Consider the following 25,883-nt stretch of genomic DNA (forward strand, 5'->3'; position numbering starts at 1 on the left):
GGTTAACTAAAACTTTTAACCATGGGTAGTGCCTTGGTGAAAATTTTAGCCATCTACTACCCAGAAGGTGTATAGATTTGAGAGATTATTTTCCCTTCTACTTTTTCTTTGATAGCTTCTGTGTACCTTCGCATGTTTAGTGCAGAAATGATCAATTAAATGTTGAAAAAGGGGGTGGAGAGAAGACATGACAAAGATATTGAAACTTTTAATCGAATGAGGAAGGTAAGGTGTTCGCGATTTCGAAGAAGTAGCATGTGCTCCGTTCTAGGCTGGCTCGCATGTCTTTGAGAAGGGCTCTTCCTAAGTAGGAAATTGATACTGTATACTGAAAGGCATCCATCTTTTGCGCTATCAGGTGCAAAACAAATCCATCTTTCTTTAGTAGATATGGGGATGGCTTCCTTGTTGGAGTACGCAGTGGTTTGGATAAGGACACGGTAGCTTGCTTTAATGACTTCTCTTCCAGCGCCCTAGCCAAGCTGAAACTCGAACGGACTCAATCGGAGCGGGAGCAAGAGCACCTATGCTATCGCCGGACATTCTTCTTTGTTTTATGCCATGGTCTGTATAATACCTATTTTTTATAGTCCATCATCTACATAATAGGTGCAGGCACATAAAGAAGCAATTTTGGAAAACCAGAATCAATATATCCCAGTTCTCAATAGCCAATAGGATTTTCTTTTTAAGTGACATTGCCCGAAGCTCCTTTCACACTAGGCACACTAAGTATACTAGACTTACGATGGCACCAAAGCTTAGCCTTTCCCGTCCTACTCAGGGGTCTATCGCTTTGTTTATTAAATGCCAGCTATTAACCAAGCCCCACCAACTGAAGAAACGATGCGCGTACCAAGAATTTCCGTTCTTCCTCTTTCTATCGATGAGAAGCCACATTTGAGTACGAGTCCAGGTATCTGCAGACCCAGGTTCCCACCACTTCTATTTAAAGGTAAAATAAAGCCTTTTGTGCTGGATCATCCGGTTCATCTGGTGAATCCTATCGTAGTTATTCAGCCATCGGCACGGAGTCCTATGCTGGTGTCGCTGGTCACTCGTGTACGAACAAAACGGAGAAGGAAGAGCATTATGGTCAACACTAAGCTATAGCAGAAGTGTCAAATAGTCAACTGTCCCCCGTAGACGAAGATCCGCTTCCTAAGATGGCCCCACCCGTTTCATGCTAACTAAACTCATGACGACCTCGATGAAACTATGAAATCCGCGAAGCTCGCTTGGCTACCTTAAGGAGCCCTTATTCCCACCTTTCTTCGGACCTCGTTTTGAAGAAACAAAGATCGAGCGGCGACCCCCCGCTTAAGGCATGCGAATGGGAAAGCTTTACAGCCGTAGATCAGGGTGCAATTGTTATCAACCATGTTGGCTCCCTGCCCCATGAATCAAGGTAGGCAGTAGAAGATCGGGCCCTGGATGTCCTCGCGGTTCCCTGTCAATGTTCTACACTCTACTGGGCTCACGACATCTAGGGATGATGAAAAAAATGAAATCCAACCCGTGAAGAGCGTAATCGCCTGAAGTGGAGGGCTACCTTTAGGAAGGAAAACAGAAGTGGAAGTTCTTGTGGGTGGGGCTATGAAAATGAAACGTGGTATATAATGCAGGGAAAGGCCATACAAACGAAGCGTCTAACCGCTAGTCTGCGCTAGCTGGCAATGAAGAGCTGAGTAGGACCCCCTACTTCTGGTTCATCTCGGTACTGTTTCAGCCTTGGTACGAGATATGGTCAGATATAGTAATAGAGAAGTGTAGCAGGTGTTCCCACAAGACATCGGGACTAGTGCCATTGGTAAATTCCAGCTTTTGTTCCAGTCCAAACTATCAAGGAAGAGAGCTTCAGGCAAAGAGAGATGGAACTCCGTACCAAGGGTGACCATGTTGTTGTTTGGTTTGAGCTTCCGCCCTGCTATGTGCTAAAGAAGAAGCCCTAACCTGACCCTACTTCTTCCTCAATGGTACTTCTTTAAGTTTAAGACAGCGCCAGTCGCTAATGATTTGGCATTCCAACTGAAACGATTAATCCCAACCTTCTAGATCTCCTCCCTACTTACTACCAACCTAAAAGACCTGGGATTTGGGGCGAAATGAGTTTTAGTTAAAGAGTACATTAAGATGAAGAGAAATGAGTTTTAGTTAAAGAGTACATTAATTTTTATTATTTACTAACCTTTTTTTTTTGTTTACGGTGACATTTCAGCGGTGTTTGGTGACTGTTGATCTTTGCTCCACCTTTTAATTTAGAAATTAAGATTAAAAATTTTACTTGTTTCTCCAATTACCAATGTAGAAATATTAATGCTCCTTCCTCCTCCAATCTTTTTGTTCATTGAATGCAATTGTGCATATGTGCGATGTGTGTGCATATCTGATGATGATATAAATGATTATTTACCTTATTTGGAAGTTGAACTTTTTGTTATCTTATGCTAACGTTATGACACTTTTCATTTCTTAAGGTTGAATGCTCAAATCCATCATTACTTCCTGAACCTGGAAAAAGGAAGTCAATTGAAGAGCCATTTGTCAAGGTCATCTTCTGTGCTCGGAAGCACTTAGAATATCATCTGTTTTATCAAGTAATATAATATGTTATTTTGGCCTGATCATAGATTGAGATGCTTACACCAAAAGAGTATATTGGACCCCTGATGGAATTAGCCCAAGAAAGAAGAGGAGAGTTTCAAGAAATGAAATTTATTACAGAAATTAGAGCATCAGTCACCTATGCACTGCCACTAGCTGAAGTAAGTTTATTGTCAATATTTTTCTTTTATTATTATTTTCTTTCCTTATTTATAATGGGTCTTTATTCTATATAAGCAGACCTATATTGCACATATCAATACCGATCAATATATCTCTTGACCTCTCAAATTTAAGATTGTATTATAGAAGTGTCTCTAAGATCCTTAAAAAGTTCCAGCTGCTGCCAACTGACACTGTGACCCGCACTATCACTGGAACCCTATGCACATGTTAGATGATATAATATTAAATTTACCTTCACCGATCACCCATCAGCTTAAGCTTTGGGTCAATCAGTGATTTAAGATGGTATCAGAGTAACTGCTTCATGAGGTCCTGTTTCAAACCCATGCAATGTTATTTTCTCCTCCATTAATAATTCCCACTTGTTGGGTCGTCTACATATTTCAAGCCCACAAGTGAGGGGGAGTATTAGATGATATAATATTAAATTTACCGTCACACATCAACTTAAACTTTTGGGTTAATCAGTGATTTAAGAGCATGTTACTTCCGGTCACATGTTGTCATAAATAGGTTTAGGTAAAGCCATTTTCAACGATTTTGGGGCTGTTAGCAGACTCGGGACATGGATTTGTGTTCATTAGGTATGAATGAATGGGTTTATCAGTCATATGTCGTCGTTGGAACCTTTTGCCATAGTTGTCGTCCTTAGGTACCGTTGCCATTTTTGTATGTCGTCGTTTGTCCAAACCTCTCTACCAGTTTAGTTTCTTTGAGGGTTTCTTCTGTGTGAATTTTTTATATTATTGAATAATCAGAATACATAACAACCTTTTACATAGGTGAATAAATTGACACTAATGAACTAATAAAGGGAAAATACATAAAAGGAAAATACTACAAAGGAAAATACTAAATAGTAATAACCCAAAATACTAATCAGCAATAAACTCTAATTTTCTTTAACAACCTCACTCAAACTCAAGGTGGTGGTAGAATGAGGAACAACTTGAGTTTGCGAAAAAAACTTCCGAATCAAATTAGCAGATCTAGGCTAGAAACAAAACCCTCGAAGAACAAAAACAAGAACTTCTAGGTTGGAAACAGAAATCTATGAAGAATTAATGCAGATGATAGTTTTTCTTCTCATGCAAGCAAAGAACCAAAAGAATAATTGAAGAATTAAAATATCTTTGTTGGAGGTAACTTGGTTACATGAAGAATTAAAAAACAAATTGTGGTGGCTAGAAGTAGTGTTGATAGAAAGGTTAGAGCTTTGGCACATGGAATTTGTGAAGGCATATGGATCAAAAGAATAATTGATGAATTGAAGTTTCTAAAAAAGACACCTATTCGGGTTTATTGTGGCAATAAATCTACTATTTCTATTGTTCATAATTAAGCTGCTATTTATGTTGTTCAAAAGAATAATTGATTAATTGAAGTTTCCACAAAAGACACCTATTCAAGTTTATTGTGGCAACAAAACTGCTATATTTATTGTTCATAATCTAGTTTTACAAGATATAACAAAGCATATTGAAGTTGACAAGCCTTTTTTATAAAGGAGAAGATTGATGCAGCTACAATAGGTACTTCATATCTTCGAACAACAAAGCAAGTTGTTGATGTACTAACAAAGGGACTTCCAAAGAAGTAATTTGACAAATTGGATAAAAATCTTACTATGGAAGACTTTTTTTTTTTTTTTTTGAAAAGGAAACGATTCTTTATATTAAGAGAATTGTGAGCTAAAGCCCAAAGTACAAGAGGATTATATAATGAGCAAAAAGCATAGACTTAAGGATCAACTAGCGCACACGGACATCTCAACTAGGTTGACACCCCTTTAGCGCCCTCATCATTTCCAAGAATAGAGAACCAAGACTAATGATGGGAAGAAGTCAAACATAAAACAAACAGCATAACAAGGCCCAAACAGTGGCCGGAAAGAGGGAGAACTATAAAGAAAATGAAATGAAAGAAAAAACAAAGCTGAAAAAACAAGAGAGAACCAAAACTAATGATGGGAAGAAGTCAAACACAAAACAAACAGCATAACAAGGCCTAAACAGTGGCTGGAAAGAGGGAGAACTATAAAGGAAATGAAATGAAAGAAGAAACAAAGCTGAAAAAACAAACTATGGAAGACATCTTTAAACCAACCTGAGGGGGAATGTTGGAATTTTTATTATTTAGGAACATTTATGTATGAATATTCATTGTGCATATTTTTTGTTTTTATTGTTATTCTCTGTCGTTACTTGTGACGAGACTTTATTTTATATAGGAAGACCTATAATCTATGTCAATACAGATCACATATTTTTTTACCCTCAAATTTTAGAGTTGTATTTGCTGGAAAAGTTGGAATAGTATTGAATAATTCCATTCTTTGTTACTTTGTAATAATACAATGTTCAATCTTAAATATACATACAATGTGCCTTTTTGTCTCTAGAAAGATATTCGATCTTCCTTTGTCCGTGAATATACATCCAACTTTGAGACCAATGAAGGAAGTTGTCTCCATTAAGTCGGATCATGGTAATTTGGATATTCAGAGTATTGCAATTGTCAGAACCTTGGCCATCAACTTGTCGTTTGACTTTGACATATTGCATATTGTAAACTTAATCAAAAAGCACTAACCAGAATAAATGCACAAGAAAGACGTACCCAAAACAAAGTTCTGATCAGCCACAACAAAAAACAATTGAAAGGGATAAAAATATAGAGTCACTATACAAACGGTCGGCAAACTGAGGGCTGGGTGGATGTGAGTGGTGGACGGTCGGAGCAAGCTGACAGACAGTGCAAACCTGTAGTTGCAGCGAATGAAACATTGTCACAAACAATCAAAAAAGTGGGTTGTGTGGTTGTGGCTCAAGAAAATGCAATAAGTCGAACGGGTCGCATGGTTACCAGAAGCTTGGTTGCTTGGTCATGCCGTTGGGTGAGTCGAAGGTGAATTGCCACCATGCAGTCGAGTTGTCAGGTGGATCTGTACCGGTCAATTACACTGGTGGCGACAGAAGGTGAAGTAGCAGCAGCCGGCTAGCGTTAGGGTTTTTTTTTTGTTTTTTAATGTTTATGTTCTATTTTGTTTGTTTGGATACCATGTTGGAAAAGTTGGAATTTTATTGAATAATTCATTTCTTTGTTATTTGCAATAGTACAATGGTCAATTTTAATTAGAAGGAATTCCTAAATCTAAAAAAGGAAAAAAAAAAAAATCCTATCATGATATATACAATATAATTACAGAAAATAATTAAGGCATAAATAAAAAAATTGATGTAATGTTAGGCTGAGCAGTTGTTGAACTAATGTAATGTTTGTTGGTAATTATTTCCATTTGATTGCCTTATTTTATGAGCTGGTTAGCTGACAGAAGTAATTTGTTATTTGTTCAGTTTAGTTTGTTATGCTGTTTTGCTTCTGATTGCCTGTTCGTAGCCTACTTAATCTGCTGTTAGCCTGTTGAATTTCTGTAAAGCCCTATATTTCCAAGACTTATAGTAGAGTGGTAAAAAGGGAAATGAGGGGGTCTGACTGTTGTAGCGAGAGGGAGGACGTGATTCGGTAGTTTGGTAGGCAGGAATGTCATTATTTTGGGGATAGGGAGCGTGTAAGGCATTTTTGTGACAAGTTTGGTTGAAGCTTTCGGTAGGAGAGGGGTTCACGGCTGATGCAGGACATCTTGTGTCTTCTTGGGAGCTTTCTTGTATTTTTTTAAAGTTCTTGTTTAATTCTTGAACTCTTTGTTTTATTACCTAAGCAGTTACCCTTCAATAGCCAGTTATTTAGACTTGTATAACCGGTTGCTTGTTTTCCAGCCAGCTTTTATCTGATAAATAAGGCTGCTGGTTGTAGTCCAATGATTATTCACAACTCAATAAGATTTCTCTCCACTTTGTGTACATCACCAACTCTCTTGAATTATCTGGTGATGTCCCTGAACTTGCACTGTGTTTATGTTCGCTTTTGGGGTAATAATTTTGTCTCGTGGCAATACCATCCACTGGACAGTGTGTTTCTTGCTCCATCTCTGTTTTTGTGTGCGTATGTTTGTTTTTGCAGGTGATTGTTAGGGAAGAATCCCAACAATTTTCCTCTGTTTTTGTAATATTAGTTGTATGTTATATGTTTATATATAAATTATTTTTTCCTTATTGGTAGATGGTCTTTCTTCTATATTAGAAAATATTGTATTAGATTCAAACATAATTTTATTTCTTCCCAAAATTCTAGTTCGCCAAAATTGTGGCAGATTAAAGAAAAACCTATCATGTGCTTTACTATTTTGTCCACTATAGAGAAAATATACGAAAAAGCATTGTGAAAGTAATAGATGCTGATACGTGAAACTCACACTTAAGAAGAGTAACCAAATTCTAATGGATGTTGATACGTGAAGCTTACACTTAGAGCCAGAATGAACCGTATTTAAGATCCACCACCGACTTAAAACATAGAAACAACATCAAAGTAAACTTAAAGTTAAAAGACACGCTGAAAATTAAATTTAACAGCATTGAAAGAAACTTAAAAAGGAAAAGGAAAAGGAAATGATAATTAAGTATGATTTTAATTTAAAAAGAATTCGAATGTCGACATCTATAAAATTTCTACTCTCAAAGCCCAACATATGATCTCTCTATTCCTTGTTTTATTTTTGTGGTAGGTATTGATATTTATTTTCTTCCCTCTCAGATGGTAGGTGATTTCTTTGACCAACTGAAATCCAGAAGCAAAGGTTATGCAAGCATGGAATATTCTTTTATTGGGTAATGACATTAAACTTTTGTATACAGTTTTCTAAAATAGAGTGTGTTTCTTTTCTGAGAATGATGCAATCATTATCACTCGGTGCGTTTTTGCTTTGTGGAGTAAAAACTTGCAACATGAATACAAGAAGGGTAATTATTTATTTCACATGTAAGCCTTCTTGTTGGATATGTCAACATTGTCATTTATGAGGAAGAAATCTTGTTTTTGTTATATTATACATTTCTTATGTACGGCATCCTACTTAATTGAAAACAGTAAAAGGAATGAATCCATTCCTACGAACATGGGATAAGTAATTGCAACAGAAAAAGTGATGGGAAGAATAAAAGAGGGGCCCTTTTAGAGATCTGCAGCTAAGTTCTTGTATGTAATTGCATAGCTAATTATATGTTCTTTTTTCTTTTCTTTTCTTTTTTTTTTTTGGCGGGGTGGGGGATATGACTTTCAGGTACAGAGAAAGTGAATTGATAAAACTGGACATTCAGATTAATGGTGATCGAGTGGAACCATTGGCAACAATAGTGCACAACAATAAGGTAATACTTATATCAACAATACATGCTATCATGACTTTTGTTTTACAATCTTCTATGTTATCATTCGAGAAATATTTTATTATGTTAGGTTTCCAAACTCCTACAAACAGAAAAGCCCAACGTTTCCAAAGAACAGGGAAAATATTGTCCTCCCTGTAGTTATATGCATTCCCCGAGAGCCAGAATCAAACTCAACAAGAAAATCAACAGATTGTTCAACTAGAGGAAAAAAACCAAGAACTTGGAATAACTCTGCAATACAAAAGATGGGAAATCCTCAGGCATATTCGAGACAGCCTGCCTTTCTCTTCAAGCTCCTTGCCAAATTCTTCACAGAACGTTTCCAGATGTAAAACTCTTAGGTTGAGAGAGAATTAGAATACTCTATTCATTCACCAAAGATATGAATATATACAAGTGTACAAAGCATAGAAAAGGAAAATATCACAAAATATTTACAAGAATGAAAAACCCTAACAATAGAATTATAACACTCCCCCTCAAGTTAGAGCATATATGTTAATCATGTCCAACTTGTTACATAGATAATCTATACGTCTTCCATCCAATACTTTTGTGAAGATATCTCCTAATTGTTCTTCAGTCTTCACATATCCTATAGATATCAATCCTTGTTGAATTTTCTTACGTACAAAATAGCAATCAACTTCAATATGTTTAGTCCTTTCATGAAATACTGGATTAGACGCAATATGAAGTGTTGCTTGATTATCACACAATTTTGTCGGTGTGCTTGATTATCACACCACAACTTTGTCGGTGTGGTGATTTCAAATCCCAACTCAACAAACACAGATTGTGTCATTGCTCTATATTCTGATTCCGCACTTGAACGTGACACCACATTTTGCTTTTTACTCTTCCAAGAAATCAAATTACCACCAACAAAAACACAATACCCTGAGGTTGATCTTCTGTCTTCTTTAGATCCTGCCCAATCGACGTCTGAGAAACATTCAATATTAGTATGACCATAATCCTTATATAATAAGCCACGCCCAGGAGCAGCCTTCAGATATCAAAGAATCTATTCCAATGCAGCCCAATGATCAACTGTAGGGCATGACATGTACTGACTCACAATACTTACTGAATAGGCCATATCGAGTCGAGTCACTGTAAGGTAATTAAGTTTTCCCACTAACCTCCTATATCTTTCAGGATCTTTTAGCAATTCTCCATCTTTTGTGAGCTGTAAGTTGGGCATCATTGGGGAACTACATAGCTTAACCCCTAACTTTCCTGTTTTAGTCAGAAAGTCAAGTACATATTTTCTCTGTGATAATAGTATTCCTTTCTTGCTTCTTATTACCTCAATTCCTAAGAAATATTTCAACATGTCCAAATCTTTTGTATGGAATTGACTATGAAGAAAGGTCTTTAGAGACTGGATACCTAAAGCATCATCACCAGTAATCACAATATCATCCACATATACGACTAACAAGATGACACCACCCTCAGATTTCTTATAAAAAACCGAATGATCTGACGTGCTCTTCCGCATTCCAAAGCTTTCAATCACCTGACTAAATTTACCAAACCAAGCTCGTGGACTCTGTTTTAATCTATACAAGGATTTACGAAGGTGACACACCGTTCCATTCTCCCCCTGAGCAACAAACCCTGGTGGTTGCTCCATATACACCTCTTCTTGAAAATCAAAATGAAGAAATGCATTTTTAATATCAAGCTGATGTAAAGGCTAATAATTGATTGAAGCTAATGAAATAAACAACCTCACAGATGCCATTTTTGCTACAAGAGAAAAATTATCAACATAGTCAATGCCATAAGTTTGTGCGTAGCCTTTCGCTACAAGGCGCGCTTTTAATTGAGCAACAGAACCATAAGGATTGACTTTAACTGCAAACACCTATTTGCAACTAATAACCTTCTTTGCCGCAGGGAGAGAAACTAAATTTCAAGTACAATTATCATCTAAGGCAGTCATCTCCTCTACCATTGCGGCACACCAACCAGGATGAGACAAACCCTCATGAACAGTTTTAGGGATGGATACAGACTCTAAGGATGCAATGAATGAACATGTGGAAGGCGACAAATGGTTATATGAAACAAAAGAGGAAATAGGATGAGCACATGTATGTTTACCTTTATGAAAAGTAATAGGAAGATCATCACTCGTTTCAGGATCCAATGACGAAGAAGACTCTGGTACAGGGCATGGAACTGAAGGAGGTTGTCATCGAGTATAGACCTTAACGATGGGTGGAATAGTAGAGGTAGTCACAGGTAGAGATGAATCAGGAAGAGGATCGGAAGGAGACACAACTGTGTAGACAAGGAAATTATCCTCTAATTCCTTATGCTCCCCCTGACTCTTATTCGAAGAGAAACAAGTTGGAAGAGGGCATGCGATTTATTAAGAAACAAGCTGTGGAAACAACATCAACCCAAAAGGATTTTGGAACATGCATTTGAAACATCAAAACTCTGACTATCTCAAGGAGATGACGATTCTTTCGTTCTGCAACCCTATTTTGAGATGGAGTATCGACACAAGAAGATTGATGAAGAATGTCATGGGCATCTAAATAAGACTTGAGCATATGAGAGAAATATTTCTTAGCATTATCACTCCGTAGGATTTTAAGAGCACCACTAAATTGAGTTTGAATTTTAACATGGAAGTTACGAAAATGAGAAAGTAACTCAGAACGAATTTTCATTAAATATAACTACGTAACATGAGAATAGTCATCGACAAATGTAACAAAATATGTAAAACTCTCCTTTGGACTCAACAGAACATGGACCTCAAACATCATAATGGACTAATTTAAAAGGAGAATTAGCCCGTTTATTGACTTGAGGATACAAACTCAAACGATAAAATTTAGCAAACTGATATGACTCACAATCTAAAGAAGACAAATGTTAAAGTCGTGGACGAAGACTCTTCAACACAGAAATAGATGGATGACCCAAACGACAATGCTCTTGAAAGGGAGACGACACACTTGAGCATGTGATGGCTGTAGGTGTTTGTGGTTTAAAGATGTAAATACTTCCAAATTCACGTCTTTTACCAATAGTCTGCTTCGTTGTAAGATCCTGAAATAAGCAATAACCAGAAAAAAAGGAGACACAACAATGAAGATCACGAGTGAGTTTACTGACCGAAATCAAATTAAACGAGAAATGTGGAAAGTTTAAAACTGATGACAAAGAAATTGATTCAGTAAGATGGACGGTTTCTGATCCTAAAACAGGAGTGGAGGTTCCATCAGCTATAGTGACATTAGGTGAAGAGTAGATGTACAAAGGTTAGAGAATAAACTGGGGTTACCTGTCATATGGTCTGTAGCGCCAGAGTCAATGACCCATTTTGACGTGGAGGAAAGAAGGCATCCAAAAATGTTATCTGTCTCTGCGATGGCCGTAATGGGAGTAGAAGATGATGCACTCAATGACTCTTGATACTGCTGAAATTTAGCAAACTCCTCTACAGAAATCGTAATTGACTTGTCAAGATTATCAGGAGTAGAGGCGACATGTGCAGAGGGTAATGGCATCCTCTGACCCTTATTCATCAATCTTCTGCATTCACGCTTCATATGGCCAGGTTTATGACAATAATAGCAAAGAACACCTCCTTGATTTGATCTTTGGTTCTTGGGGTGACCTTTGGTGCTATTTGATTCAACCACTTTATTACCTCTATAATCATTTGTGCGCCCAATCAAAGCACTACTAGAATCAGATGACGTGACTGCTTGTGTCTTCTCGGTACGAAGTATTCGAGTGTAAGCTTCTTCCAACGATGAGATATTTGAGCTTGACAACACTTGATCTTTGGCCATTTCATATTTAGGTGCAAGACCTACTAAAAAGCTCATGATAAACAACTTTTCACGTTGAGCCATTAGAACTTTTAGATCCGTGCTGATTGGTATCAAGGCATTGAATTCCGCACATGTACTTTTAACCTCCATAAAGTAGCTTGTAAGAGATTTTTCTCCTTGATTAGGTTGATATAGAGTCTTACAAACATCAAACACTCTATTAATATTCTCTTTCCTTGAATAAAGGAAATCCAAATATTCCAATAGTTCCTTGACTGATTCGCAGTGATTTACTAGTTCAACGATTTCACGGTCAATAGAATTCTTGATTTGTAGAAGCATTCTTGAATCGTCTCGCCACCAAATCTTTTTATTAGCATCAATCAGTGGCTTTTTTGTAATGTGATCATCCATCTCCATGCTTCTAATAAAGTGACGAACATTTGATCTCCATGAATAGTAGTTGGATCCATTCAACTTGTGTTTAGTTACTTTTGACACCATAGGAACAATCTCAGACATGACTACTGGTTTCTTATCAGCCATTACCTCAAAAAGTAGACATCGGACAGCAAGAATCAAACCCTAATTTACTGAAGAGATGTCTTTACAAGCCGTGAGTATATCTATATATCCCAAACAAACACACCACCCATAAGAGTCAACAGAAACTAGGAAACCCACACAAGACGAACCAAAATAAATGGCGCACGCGCCTACACGCGTCGGCACGTGGACCGACGACACAATGAACAAGTGGCGTGTGAGCCCCACGCACTGGTCAGATGGAGTCCGGACTTTGGGGTTTAGTAGATCGGCGGCTGGGCTCCTCGATGGAATGGGCGGTGGCGAGAAACTAGCTTTTTTTTCCCCCGCGGTGGATAACGATGGCGAACGAACCAAAGACGGTGACTGTGAGCAAAAGTGTAAACTCACCTCTCCACATAACCCTAAACGTATCACAAAGGGATTCTAAATTCTCAAACCCTAAGGTTCACAAAACCCTAAGTTTATTTAGAGAGCTCGATACCATGTAAACTCTTAGGTTTGAGAGAGAATCAGAATACTCTATTCATTTATATGAATATATACAAGTGTACAAAGCATAGAAAAGGAAAATATCACAAAATATTTATAAGAATGGAAAACCCTAACAATAGAATTATCATAACATCAGACAACCCAAAACCCTTCATAAACCCTAGGGTCCCCACGTCCATACATAAAAAATTCTCATGCTTTGCTATCCAACTGTTTGGTATGAAGTTCTGTTAGGTCTCAATCCTGAAAATAAGCAACCTAACAAAGAGCCCAACCAAACCAAACAGAGATACCTTCTACTGTTTGGGTTATCTTATTTATAAAACAGAGTAAACGTTCCAAATCAACACTTCAAAGATAAATCCACCACAAGTCTTAGAACAAACAAGAAAACAAAAAGAAATGTAAAGATGAACAAACACTGCCCAGCACAATTCGAGAGAGCTGGAATTCCCTCCACCTTCTTCAGCCGTCAGCATCCAGATATCCCAAAATTCACATAACCTCCAAAGCATCCGCAAAACCTCTCTTAAACCTCTCCAGTGGTTCCCTGTTGGTTCCCCTCGGCATAACCACATTCTTTCCATGTCCCACTATCTTCTTCTTCATGTGCAGTTCCTTTCTTACTCTTTCGATAATATGTATAACGAATTGGGGGCCTCACAAGTTCCTTTTTTACCCCTCCTTGCATACATGTGCTTAATAGGAGGGCGTAGAGATTACTCATGAAAGAACCAAAAGAAAAATCATATAATCTGTATCAATTTCAAGCATGTATTGGTTATTACTCTGGATAGGAATACCTAGCTTCTACTCTCTTGGTTTCTCTTTTCATGGAGTAGTGTTTTTCTTTGGGTGGGTAGGAACTTATGTAATGACTTCATGCATGGTCGGTTGTTTCTCTGCTATGTTATCTTCTGTTGGTGGATAATAGTCGTTGGACTCAAAAAGCCTTGGAATTCTTGATAGCTTGATGAAATATCAATTCCCGGGATATTGAAAGTTCTTCCTTTTTATCCTCCTTGCTTTTCTACATTATTCCTGACATTAGCTCTTCTGTTCCCTCTTTCTCTCCCATACTTCACGCTTTTCTTCGTTCTGTTCTACATCGTTAAGCTTCTTGGTGAGGATTAAGCTTAACTTTTACAGAGTGCTTCAAACCTTGTAGAGTAAGGATCTCAATATAATTCAATAATTGGTGAGCAACTCTTATAATTTGAGGAGGTTTCTCAACTTTTCTCTCAGGTAGGTATTGCCTTTCCTCCTGTTCTGGTCCGAAGACAATGAATTTTTAAAGCAATGGTTTTAGACTTTATGTTATGTTATATAGTTTTGACATTGTCACAATGCGAGTGTCTTTTGTCAATCAGCTGATTAACCTACATTCTTCAATGCTTATTCTGCCTTAGACAAACTTGCTATGCTATGAAGTTGACAAGAAGTACTATTTTCAGGCATATTCTGTCGGAAGAGCTTTGACTCAGAAGCTGAAGGAACTGATACCACGGCAAATGTTTAAAGTGCCTATTCAGGTAAAATTATTACTTCCTTTCTCAATGACATGATAACATTGATGATTGACATGAACAGTTACATAACTTTATTATGTTTTTTCCTGGTGTAAAAGTCTGAGTTTCTTCCAATTTTCTTTTTCTTCTTACTCATCATTTTTTTTTTCTTTTTGACAATCTTGAATTTCTCCCACTTGTAAGTACCAATTTCTTTTAACAGTCTAGCAGTATTTTCAAGAACAAATTTCAAATCCCAGCCAAATGTAACAAAAAATATGCATACCGTTTACCTTTCAAATCCCAGCCAAATGTAACAAAAAATATGCATACCGTTTACCTTTGTTATTTCTTTTTTAATGGCAATTAACTTATTTACGGAGTCCCAGCATTACATTTGTAAGGTATCATCCTTACGCTGTATTGATAATAGAAGAAGAAAACCTTTAAAGGCAGTACAAGATAGCTCCCAGCAATTTAAGGGCTGGTAAACTCTCTTCCCTTCCCTGAACATTCACAGAATAAAAGCATAAATCGTAAGTCTATCCTTCCCAATTACATATAAAGCACGGTACCTCACTCACTAGGCCCTGATTTTCCCTTTTTAGCCCTCTTGTATTGTATCAGAATTGGGGGCTTAACAACAGTGTTACCACATGGTGTTATGGTTATTATTATCGTTGTAAAGTCATGAAGCAAGTTGGGGAAAAATTCTCGGAGTAGCGTTGGTTCTCAGATAAAAGTCAATCTCAAATCTATTAGCTTCAAGTTCACAATTCAAATGTAGAGTTGGATATAGTGAATGGCATTTTGAACTGCAAAGAGGTTCCCTTTTCTCTTATCTTAGTATGCCTCTTGAAAGCAATCATTATCCTCTCCTGAAATCTTCTTCCCGAGAAGCTACAATTCAAAATTCATAAGAGCATGCCATTTTTCCAGAGGTAAAATACTGAAAATGGGATTTAGTTTCCTGTTCGGAATAGGATGGAGGACAGGAATTGGAGAAAATATTTTCTCCCCACAAGGATCTCCATTGCCCAAATGGAGATTCCTCTGCCCCGAGTCTATTCTCCAAATCAAGAAATGAGACGAGGATTGAGAATAAAAATCTATGTGGGCAAGGATGGGGAGGGCATCCCTATCCAAGTTCTATCATCCCATTTTTTACCAAGAGAATCTATAAGCTTCCTTGTGAAATTTTGTGAGAAGTAATTCTCATTCGAGCATGTGGAGCATGGTCACCTTCTCTGAGGTTCAAATCTAAGTAGCACTCACTAATTTTGATTTATTGACTAATTTAACACCTTTGGGCCGCTTAGTATCAACTTGAAAGGTAATTGTACAATTAGCATTTTTACTTTACTCGTTCCTGTTAAATGGAATCTCATTATTAAAAAAAAAAAAATGTATAAAATTTAAAAAGGCATCCTAAATATTGCCCTTAAAAAAACTGTTTGTCATGTGTAATGGCTGAAATCACCCTCTTTGTTTTGTTTTGTTTTCTATGAGGCACCCCTTTTTTCATTTTTTTGCCCCATCCGGCAGGCATGTATTGGCTCTAAAGTGATTGCTAGTGAAACTATATCAGCAATTAGAAAGGATGTGCTTGCCAAATGCTACGGTGAGAAAATTTTCTCGCAGTTGAATAACCATTATTATTGTTTCAGCATCAACTTTTATTACCCTCTCTTACGTTTGAGGTTCAGTCCTTATTGATATCATTAAAAAGTTGACAATATTAGAGGCCAGTTGGTAAAATTTCTGGTGTTTGCTTTTTTTGTAGGTGGAGACATAACACGGAAGAAGAAATTGCTTAGGAAACAGGTGTGTTGTTTGGCATGATTAGACAATGAGACTATGACTCTAACCATCCATTTTCTTTTCCCAATTTCCCTTTACATTCACACTATCAATTTCTTCTAATGTGTAGTCTGAAGGAAAGAAGAGAATGAAAGCGATTGGGAGAGTTGATGTACCTCAAGAAGCTTTTATGGCTGTTTTGAAGCTTGAAAAGGAGGTTTTGTAATTTTGGTCCTTAGCATCATTTTTATTCTGACTATTGTATATAATTTTCAAGTGACTTATATGACTTTTTCCCCCTCCCAATAAATATTTTGTAATTTATGGATATAATTTCAAAAAGAAAAAAAAATGGTAAATTATCTTGATGGTTTACTTTTTTTTCGTTACAAAAAAGAAAAAAAAAAATTTTAATTACGAAGTTGAACAAAAGTTTCTGATATAAGAAGAATATGGGTTAATTGGGTAATTAGATAATATTCTAGTTAATTCCTTTTTTACCCCACTTGTAGTAAAACTCTTTAAATAGGGACTTTCCCCTCTTATATGAAAAACATTATTCGTTCTAATAAAAGACCAACAATCTTGATTCTTGGAGAGAATTCTTCAAGATTTGTAGTCTACATCAAATTGGTATCAGAGCGACCTCATGAAAGGACCTCATGACGAGTAAAGGGTTTGATAAACTCTACACTCTTCCTTCTCTTCTAAAGATGCGGAAGCATTATCCTTCTCCCTTCAATCTATCAATCAACGATTAACTCTTGCAGAAACTTCTATCACTTCTCTCGGAAAGTTCAACGCGAAATTGCTTGTAATTCAAACCAATATGGCTGGAATTATAGCCACAAATTTGCGCATCCAATAAGCTATCGAAAATTTGACATTGGATGTTGGAAGAATGGTTGAAAATCAATCAAGAAGCATCAGAGGGAAACCAAGCTGGTGGAAACAATCAAGAACAGTTACAAGAAGTTCAATAAAGGCCTAAACACCAGCATCAAATGCTTCTAAGAAACTAAGATTTGCGGTCCAAAAAATTCCTCCTAGAATCCAAGAACCAGAAAGACTACATCAAAGAATTGAAGGAGTGTAGTTGCCTAATCCTGTCCAATATCATCTTCTTCTGGTTTATCCACCTTTTAGACTTGTGCCACCAAATTTGTTGGGGCTAGACTCTGATTCATTCGAGGATGAAGATTTGACTAGTCCCCAACCACATAATCGAGCAAGAATGATGCGTCCACAACAAGAAAATTACCCATTGTTTCAACGCCAATTCCATTATGATCAAGCACAAGGGTATGGAAGTCAAGAATATTATCAAGATTGGCAAGGTCAACCTAACTGGTGGCAAGATATCCCAAAAAAAAAAAAAAAAAATGTGGATAAATTTATTACGAGAAATGGTGTTGAAATTTCTGATGTAGAAAACTTAAGTTCGTTGAAGGGCTTATATGGTAAAGATGTTGAAGTTGATTTTTTCAGTAACATAACCCACTTGCAGAGACTTAGAAGAGCAAAGGCACTGATTCGCTTCAAAAATACTATTCCTATAGTCAACATGCTTGAGGTTATCACAAAGAATGTATAGAGGTGCAGAGAATATTAGAGGTGTAGAGAATATTAGAGTTGTCAACATGTTCTTTGCTTAAAGATATTGGCTTGGTCAACGAGTATTTGAACACTGACAACGTTTGGAGTCTCGATGAACTTGATGGAAATTTTATATTTTGGAATTTTTTTCAAGATGTAAGAGATTAGTTTGGCCATACTTCGTTATACAAGTTTATTTTATTTCTTAATTGTTACATTTTCTTTCTCTTCTTTTTAAAACTCGAGGATGAGTTTTCTTTTTGGAGAGGTAGAATGATGTAAGTAGAAAAGGGTTAAATTGGGTAATTGGATAATAGTATAGGTTAATTCCCTTTTTACTCCCCACTTGTACTCAATCTCTATAAATAGGAATTTTCCCTTCTTGTATGGATAATAAATTTCCTTTTCCTCTTATTTCATTCCTTATTTGCTTCATAATTTTTTTCTTTTTAAAACTCGAAGACGAGTTCTCTTTTTGGAAGGGTAGAATGATGTAAGAAGAATATGGGTTAATTGGGTAATTAGGTAATATTTTAGTTAATTTCCTTTATACTCTCACTTGTAGTAAAATTCTATAAATAGGAACTTTCCCCCCTTGTATGAAATACATTATTCATTCTTATAAAGGATCAACAATCTTGATTCTTGGAGAGAATTCTCCTTTTATCTCCTTTAGGCTATATCAGTTTCCCTTATTTTGTCCTAATGTTTTTTATTGGAGTGGGAGGTCTTGCCTCTCTTTTTCTTAGAAGTTTGTTTTAAGATAGTAATAATAGGTGCCTAAAAATAAGATATCTGAATGGTATGGCTAGAAATCGTCGATTGTTGGATTGTTGGGATTGGTTGTATACTTGAACATTCTAAATCTTTTAATTAGTAAATGATATTTTGGTATTCAAAGGGTAATAAATTCATAAATTTAAGGGATAGTTTAATGTATTTTGACCTAAAATAATAGAAAGAAAAGAAAAATGTCAAACATATCTCAATGTTGGATGTTACAATCAATAATTGTTTGCATGTTCAAGGGTCTAAGACTGAGACTAGTGTGACAAAAACATGTCTACTTTCCTTACATTACTACAGCATTTACGTTAGATTAAGGTCCTTGGTGACACAAAGAACGCTATCAATTTTTAACAACTGATCGACCAGCAAGGAACACATGGGGAGAGTATTGTGGCACCTTCACCATAAAAATATTTGTCTTCACGGGCTTGTAAGAGCCTAAGGATGTTGGCTCCAAATAGTATGTATTTTATAAAGGTAGTTTTTCTTTAGTTCAATTGGGGAATCGAACCACATAGTTATAATATATTGTATGCCAATTGAGCTATTCTCACTTTGACAAGTTTTGCACATAGATGGTTTTTTTTTTTTAATCATTAATTACATGTTTGGCCTTCAGTTTACTGGATTGTTTGAAGGAAGCATACTTTTGTAATTTTGCATTTTTCATGTTTGAAAATGATGTAATAATTTTTTGCTGTTTGAGTACAAGCTATCTATGTGGCCTTTTGGTGATATGGTAGCCATACGTGCAAATTTTGATTTACAAGAGATTGGAGACTTGGCTTCAGGGCCAGATAGAGCTCAAGTTCCAATTTTATAATTTTTCTTGTGTATATTTTGATTTTCCAAATCAAGTTTACTAACACGTTTTAATGCAAATAATTTGTTTTTATTATCTTAGATGTACGTATGTACTCAGGTAGGTTTTAAATCTGGTTGAAATCAGTTTAAATTTCAGTCAGTTGTAATTTGATTAAATTCATCTTTGAACTTTCTAAAATTTTGTTAAGTGGAGTACTTTGACACAACACACTAGGATTTTATAAAAATAAAAAAATAGAACGGCTGGTTAAAAATATGGCAAAATGGGCTAGAATGTTTAAAAAAATAAATAAAATAACAAAGGCCAACACATATTACAAATATGGCAAAATTTTGATTCAACCCTGCAAAAAGTCCAAAAAACCCCTTGGAAACCAAAACTAGTGCCACTCAACTCGTAATACTTAGTTTGACCACCAACTGCACAACCTAACCAGACGTGCGAACCAACTACCAAAAACGCACCCTAATAGCTTCACCATCTTCAATTGACCCACGATCTTCATCATTTTCGGTTTTACCATTCTTCATCTTCGATTCTACTTGTTGTACCAATTATTGGCAATATGCACCTATCCAAATCTCACATGCGGTAACGAACCGACTTTTTAAAATGAAAATCAGACGACTATAATATACATACATAAATCTCAAAACAGCTTTTTTACAAAATTTGACTAAATTCAAAAGAATAAAATAAATTTTTATTATAAAACCTATAAAAAAAATACAGAATCTCTGTTTGGGGTACTTTTAACTTTAATTTAAAATAAATTAAATAACAAAAACCGAATGAAATATTCAAAGAATTTAAAGGTTTAGTTACAAAGCTAAAACTTGCAAACATAAGATAAACATATGCGGAAGCGTTGTCAAGTCCCGAGACCCAGTCACAGATTTCTCTTATCATTCGTGTTTTGTTATTTCCTTTATCTAAAAAAGATATCGATAAAAGAGTGAGTATAAAATGGGACCACTAGGTATACAGGTTAGTGTCTCTATCATGACAAAGGTGTACATCCCAACATAGGCATAAGGGGTGAACCTGAACCCACGCTTTAATAGGAAGTGATTCCGAAAGGACACATTAACATAATCGTAGGAATGTTAATAGCCACCATTAGTTTACATGCAGCATACATCATCCAAGTTCAAATCAAGCCACAACATAGTATAATCATAGTAACATGTCTCGTGAGTTTCCAAAACAGTCTCAACAGTCATCTATCAAAAGTTCGTGGTAGAACATTCCATCATAATTTTCAAAATAGTCTCGACAGTCATCTATCAATAGAAACATGCTATCAGTGTATTCACAAGTCTTAACATTAACTTGGGGTTCAAGGGCAAACAGATAGTAAATCACTTACCTCAAATTAAACCCAAAGATGATAGCAAAATAAACCCATTAAAGGAATCTTTTTTCTAGCTTTTTTCAAACTTGGTGTTAGGTCCTAGGACAAGGCAAAATAATTCTAATTTTAACCATCAAACCTAAATGCATTCGCAAAATTAGTTTAGAAGCCTAATTCTATTCACCAAATGATGTAAATATCGCCAAATTAATTTCAGACAATTCCAAATATCCTTACCCAGAGTGTGGTTTAATCCAAAACCACTCTAAACGAAAAAAAAAAAAAAAATCACCAAGCACCCAGCCTAAGCATAAACTTTGAACCAAGCATTAACAACTTAATTTATCTCAATTAAACCCAACTTCACGAATCGAAAAGCCTAAAAAACTTACAAAATTCGCCCAAAATCGGTCCTTGATACCGTTGGACAACACGTCTCCAATTTCAAAACTTTGTCCCAATCTTCAACGGCATCAAAGATTTGAAACCAACATTTAATGGGTAATGGAAATACTTCAAGTATCCTACACAAAACTTACCAGAATCGATACCGATCCATTAGACAACAGCCTTAAGACCCCTCGAAACATCAAATCCAACCTTCAAATTACCATACAAACCATAAATTTAAACCAATATGTAATGGGTAACCAAAATAATTCAAGAAACCCACAAGAAAACACCAAAATATCACCCAACTAGTAGATCCGGTGAGTGGCGGTGATGTAAACACAATGGTGCAGGCGAAACCGTGGCGTTCGACTTGGGCAGCGACAGACTCGAGTGGCTAGCGTATAACACGAAATCGAGCGGTCAGTGAGATCTGACGAGGATTTTGTGCGACGACGAAGACACGAGCTGGGCGTCGGAAGAGTGGCGCGATGACGACGGAACCCGAGCGACGGCCGGAGTTTGGCATTTGGGCTGCTGGCAACTGGTGAGGGAGAGAGAGATAGAGTGGTCACGAAGAAGGAAGGAGAAAGATGAAATTTTGTTTCCATTTTTTTCTTTTGGCACGCATCCCAAGGTTAACATCGCCCTTGAGATGCACTCTACGTACTTGCTACCACCAAGGAACTCGACCCTCAATGGCTCATTACTTGTTCTTTGTTCCTCATTGGTTCATCACACGATCCTCAACGCATGGTAGTCACTCAATACGTGTGCAATCGATATGTTTATACTTGATCACAACCACATCATACTCGATAGATTAATTTATACTCGATCATTTTGAATTGCACGTGTCGTCGAGGACCTGCTCTGTAGTTAATGCTCATGTACGAACATATACAAATTGAAAAATTTTCTGACAATTCTCTCTATTCTTTCAAATTAATTTCTTGAATGTGAAGTAATTTTTTTTAATAACTAAGAACAAATAGAACTGAAACAAAAAAGAAAAAAATTGAGCTCACTTTCTCTCAAAAAAATCCACTTCACAAAACCCATTTTTCTTAACAAAGACCAAGTATAAAGGCATTCTCATTTTTTGATCATTTTACTATATTGTCTCACACTTCAACTAAGTAATTATGTTAGTTTTTTTCTTATTTTTTGCTCATGTTTTTTACCTTTTCGACGCAGTGCGGGACATACACACGTTGTAAAGAGAACGAGTGAGTGAATTTGTGAGTGTGTACTTAGACATGCGAGTAGCTCCCAATGGAGCAAGGATGAGAGAAGAGAAAGATATGAAATGTTAAGCATCGTGTTTAGAGTACCGAGTCGAGTGACAAGCGTTGAGTATCGAGTAGCGAAGAGTGACTGACGAAGATCGAGCATAACAAGTATTTAATAATAACCAATTTTCCTAATAGCTCGCTTTGTGTAGTGTTTTTCTTGAAGGATGGAGAAATATATTCTACGTTATAGAGGTATATGGGACGACACAGAAGAATGCTATATTGGAGGCCGTTTGAAGGGTTTGCTAGTTTCGAGCACATTGACATATAATGAGCTGGTAAATCTAGTATATAAGATCATGCAAGTTAGTTCGACAGAGTTCAAGATTATAATGAGGTGACACATAAGATGGATATTGATTCTCCTCCAGTATGCTTAATGGATGATGCTAAAATTAAATTGATCCTCTCAGAGTACAATCATAGTATAACGTAGTTATTTGTAAGGCTTGAGGAAATTAAAGAAATTCATCACGAGGCAACATTTGATTACCCAGAGAGAGAAGACCAACCCATTTATGGAGCGGATGTCAATGAGTATGATGTTTATCCATTAGGTGTCTCATTGGAAAACGACAACATCGATGTTAATATAGCGAGCGTATTGTATCCAAATATGACAATAGAAGAGGTTGGGACATGTGTAAATAAAAATGTGATGATAGAAGAGAAAGAGGTTGGGAATGAAGAATAGCCAACTTAGGTTACTTTAGGGAGTGGTCCTTTATATTGTGAATGAAGAACAACCAATTCCGATTCTGTCAAATGATTTTGGCTATTTTGTTGGGAGTGTGCCTTGCCAAAATCCATGCAATGTACCATTAAGTAGTAAAGCCAGAACGGGAGATTTGATCATGCAACCACAGTCGTTCGTAGGGTTGGTGGATACCATTGAAGTATGCCAAATTTTCTTAAACAAGAATGATATGGAGATGAGGTTAGCAATGTTGATCATAAAGAACAACTTTGAGCTATGGGTTAAAATATCAAATAAAAAAATGTATAGTGTTCGGTGTTTACACCCAACTTATAAGTGGGTTGTTCAAGCAATTAAAATGGATGAATGTGATATTTTCAAGATCACAAAATGTACGCCAATCACACATGCTCGATTGAAGTATTGAAACATGACCAAAGGCAAGCCAGCACATTCGTTATTGATCACTTAATCAAGAACATGTTCGACGTTGGTCGGGGGGACAAACTGCACCATATTATTGAGGACATGCAGCATTAGTACGGTGTCAATATTAGTTATGACAAGGCATGGTGTGTGAGAGAAACTGCTTTTGTTCTTGCAAGAGGGATGCTAGAGGAATTATATATCGTTGTTTACCCCTATGGTGCAGTAGATATCATTAATCTTGAGACAGAGAAAATTTTGAAAGTGAACGGGCACGGGTTGAACGTATTCCATGATGGCGAGTCTTTAGATTGATTTGACATCGCCTACCGGTTGGACTTAACAATTTACATCTGATAATGAGCCGCCATAGTAGAGCAATCGACCCTAAAAATTTGTGCTTCCTGGAGGCAGCCAGACTTTAAATTTACTTGCTTTCATAGATTAGATTTCAATTTTGTAATTTTTCTTTTATCATTGAGCCAAATTCTTTCTATCCTTCTTGAATTGCTAGGATTGTTGTTGGAGACGTGTTAATTCGAGTCTCCTATATCCTTCTTTCACTCCATTGTTCAGGGAAGTTTTTTGATCCCTTGTGCTTTATTTTTAATCACATTGAGGACAATGTGTGTTTTAAAAGTTGGGGGTAAGGTGTTTGGATTTGTTAGGACTATGCTTGCTTGATTGTGGTTTGTCTGGTTGTTTTGTTCCTTCTTATGACTAGTCTACGACGCACTTGTATGAATTTTTCTTGCATGAAAATAGATTGGATGAAAGGATTCACGATTTTCATGGCGTTTTTGAAAATTTTGCTTAATTTTTTTCATACATGTACAAGCCCTTTGCATATATCTTATCTTGACCTTGTTTGCTTGCTTAGATTTGAATTATGGGACCATAAGTTTGTTGTCACTCTGAAAGACCTTGGTGATAGATATTAATCCTTCCATGGTTCAATTTAGTAATGATGTCTTGAGATGTAGTCAACTGATATCACAATTCGCGCTATAAAAAATTTGAAAAGAAAAAGAGCAGAGAAAAAAAATAGGGGTTTACTTTTTTTCTTCAAGGGTATGATTAATCTAGGGCGGCCATGATACCCATGGTTTCCCTTTGATCTAAATTACTCTAGAGGAATGAGTAGAGATGTCCACGGGGCGGGGTCGGAAATGCCATTCCCATCCCCGTCCCCACTCCCTATTTCATTCCCCATCCTCGTGAAATTTTCCACGGGATCGGGGCGGGGATTCCCCGTGGGAATTTATCCCTGTTATCTTTTTTTTTTTGTAAAAAACTAATTAATTTAAATCACTAATGTGACCAAATTTTAATTAAATAATTAATTTTATCATTAAATTTTTTATTATGGTTAGTTTTATATGACAATTTGAATTTAAAAATAAATTACACAAATTTTGGCCTAAAAAAGCTAATTAATTTTTTTTAGTAGAAACAAATAAATATAAATCAAATTATTCACATATATAATCTAAATTTAAACATTCAATTTAAACATATTCATTATCTTAACCAATAAATAATCAAATTTGAATTTAAATGTAATATTTATATAATAATAATAATAACATAACATTAGATAACTATACTAAATAAATATGAAAAAGCTAATCAGGGTGAGGACAGGGAATGGGGCGGGGTCAGGGACGTTCCTCATCCCTGTCCCCGTTTAGCTCACGAGGATTTTTTTCCCCACTCCCTCTCCCATTCCCCGCCTAATTGGGGAATCCCCGCCCCGTTCGGGGCGAGGCCCTATAGGGCCCCATCCCCGTGGGGAAATTAGACATCTCTAGGAATGAGTAAGCTTAGGCACTTTTGAAGGGAAATCGGCCTGTAGTTGGATGTCTTCCACGTAACTCGTATGGGCAAGCCAAAACAGAAGTCACCTTTCTAGATAAAGTTTCCCCTTCATTTGAGAAAAAAAAGAGAGAAAAGAAAGCACATGATAAAAGGCGATGAATGAATAGATTTTGACCACTCCAATTTAATGTCATTGCCACTTTGAACTTAGGAAACCCAATTCCGGATCCTTTGAGCTAGTATAGGGGGAAAACAAAATGAGGATTTATAAGGTCATTCCGAGCCTGCTCTTGCTCAAAATAAATAACTTTGTGCATGTACATGCATGACAAAGCTTTTAACAAATTTTCAAACTTGCCGTGAAATGGTGGAATGCTTTTTTAATGCCTAATCGATTGTGTGTATGATTCTAGATGAATATTGAGACTTGAGAAGGGAACATTATGGTTTGAC

General features: G+C 36.4%; 1 protein-coding gene and 2 long non-coding RNA genes across 3 annotated transcripts in view; 1 reads left to right on the forward strand and 2 right to left on the reverse strand.

Moving 5' to 3' along the window:
* LOC120079330 (Small GTP-binding protein) overlaps nucleotides 1-16,614 on the forward strand; it is a 78,212-nt gene extending 61,598 nt beyond the window's left edge. The window contains exons 15-22 of the mRNA XM_039033491.2: nucleotides 2,478-2,549; nucleotides 2,631-2,765; nucleotides 7,447-7,520; nucleotides 7,973-8,060; nucleotides 14,386-14,463; nucleotides 15,985-16,060; nucleotides 16,223-16,263; nucleotides 16,370-16,614. Of these exons, the coding sequence (XP_038889419.2) occupies nucleotides 2,478-2,549; nucleotides 2,631-2,765; nucleotides 7,447-7,520; nucleotides 7,973-8,060; nucleotides 14,386-14,463; nucleotides 15,985-16,060; nucleotides 16,223-16,263; nucleotides 16,370-16,465 (660 nt within the window). The 3' untranslated portion in view covers nucleotides 16,466-16,614. The remainder of the gene's footprint in view (nucleotides 1-2,477; nucleotides 2,550-2,630; nucleotides 2,766-7,446; nucleotides 7,521-7,972; nucleotides 8,061-14,385; nucleotides 14,464-15,984; nucleotides 16,061-16,222; nucleotides 16,264-16,369) is intronic.
* Nucleotides 13,145-15,844, reverse strand: LOC150035635 (uncharacterized). Its single transcript, XR_016530327.1, has 2 exons — nucleotides 14,780-15,844; nucleotides 13,145-14,732 (listed from the first exon to the last, which is right to left on the reverse strand). It is a non-coding gene; the product is annotated as an uncharacterized LOC150035635 (long non-coding RNA).
* Nucleotides 16,615-21,133: 4,519 nt separating the features above from the next.
* LOC120079331 (uncharacterized) lies at nucleotides 21,134-21,884 on the reverse strand. The gene is made up of 2 exons (XR_005482212.2): nucleotides 21,504-21,884; nucleotides 21,134-21,404 (listed from the first exon to the last, which is right to left on the reverse strand). It is a non-coding gene; the product is annotated as an uncharacterized LOC120079331 (long non-coding RNA).
* Nucleotides 21,885-25,883: the final 3,999 nt, after the last annotated feature.

Source organism: Benincasa hispida, chromosome 6, assembly GCF_027475165.1.
Source record: "Benincasa hispida cultivar pf3 chromosome 6, pf3_genome.v1.1, whole genome shotgun sequence".
Lineage (NCBI taxonomy): Eukaryota > Viridiplantae > Streptophyta > Magnoliopsida > Cucurbitales > Cucurbitaceae > Benincasa > Benincasa hispida.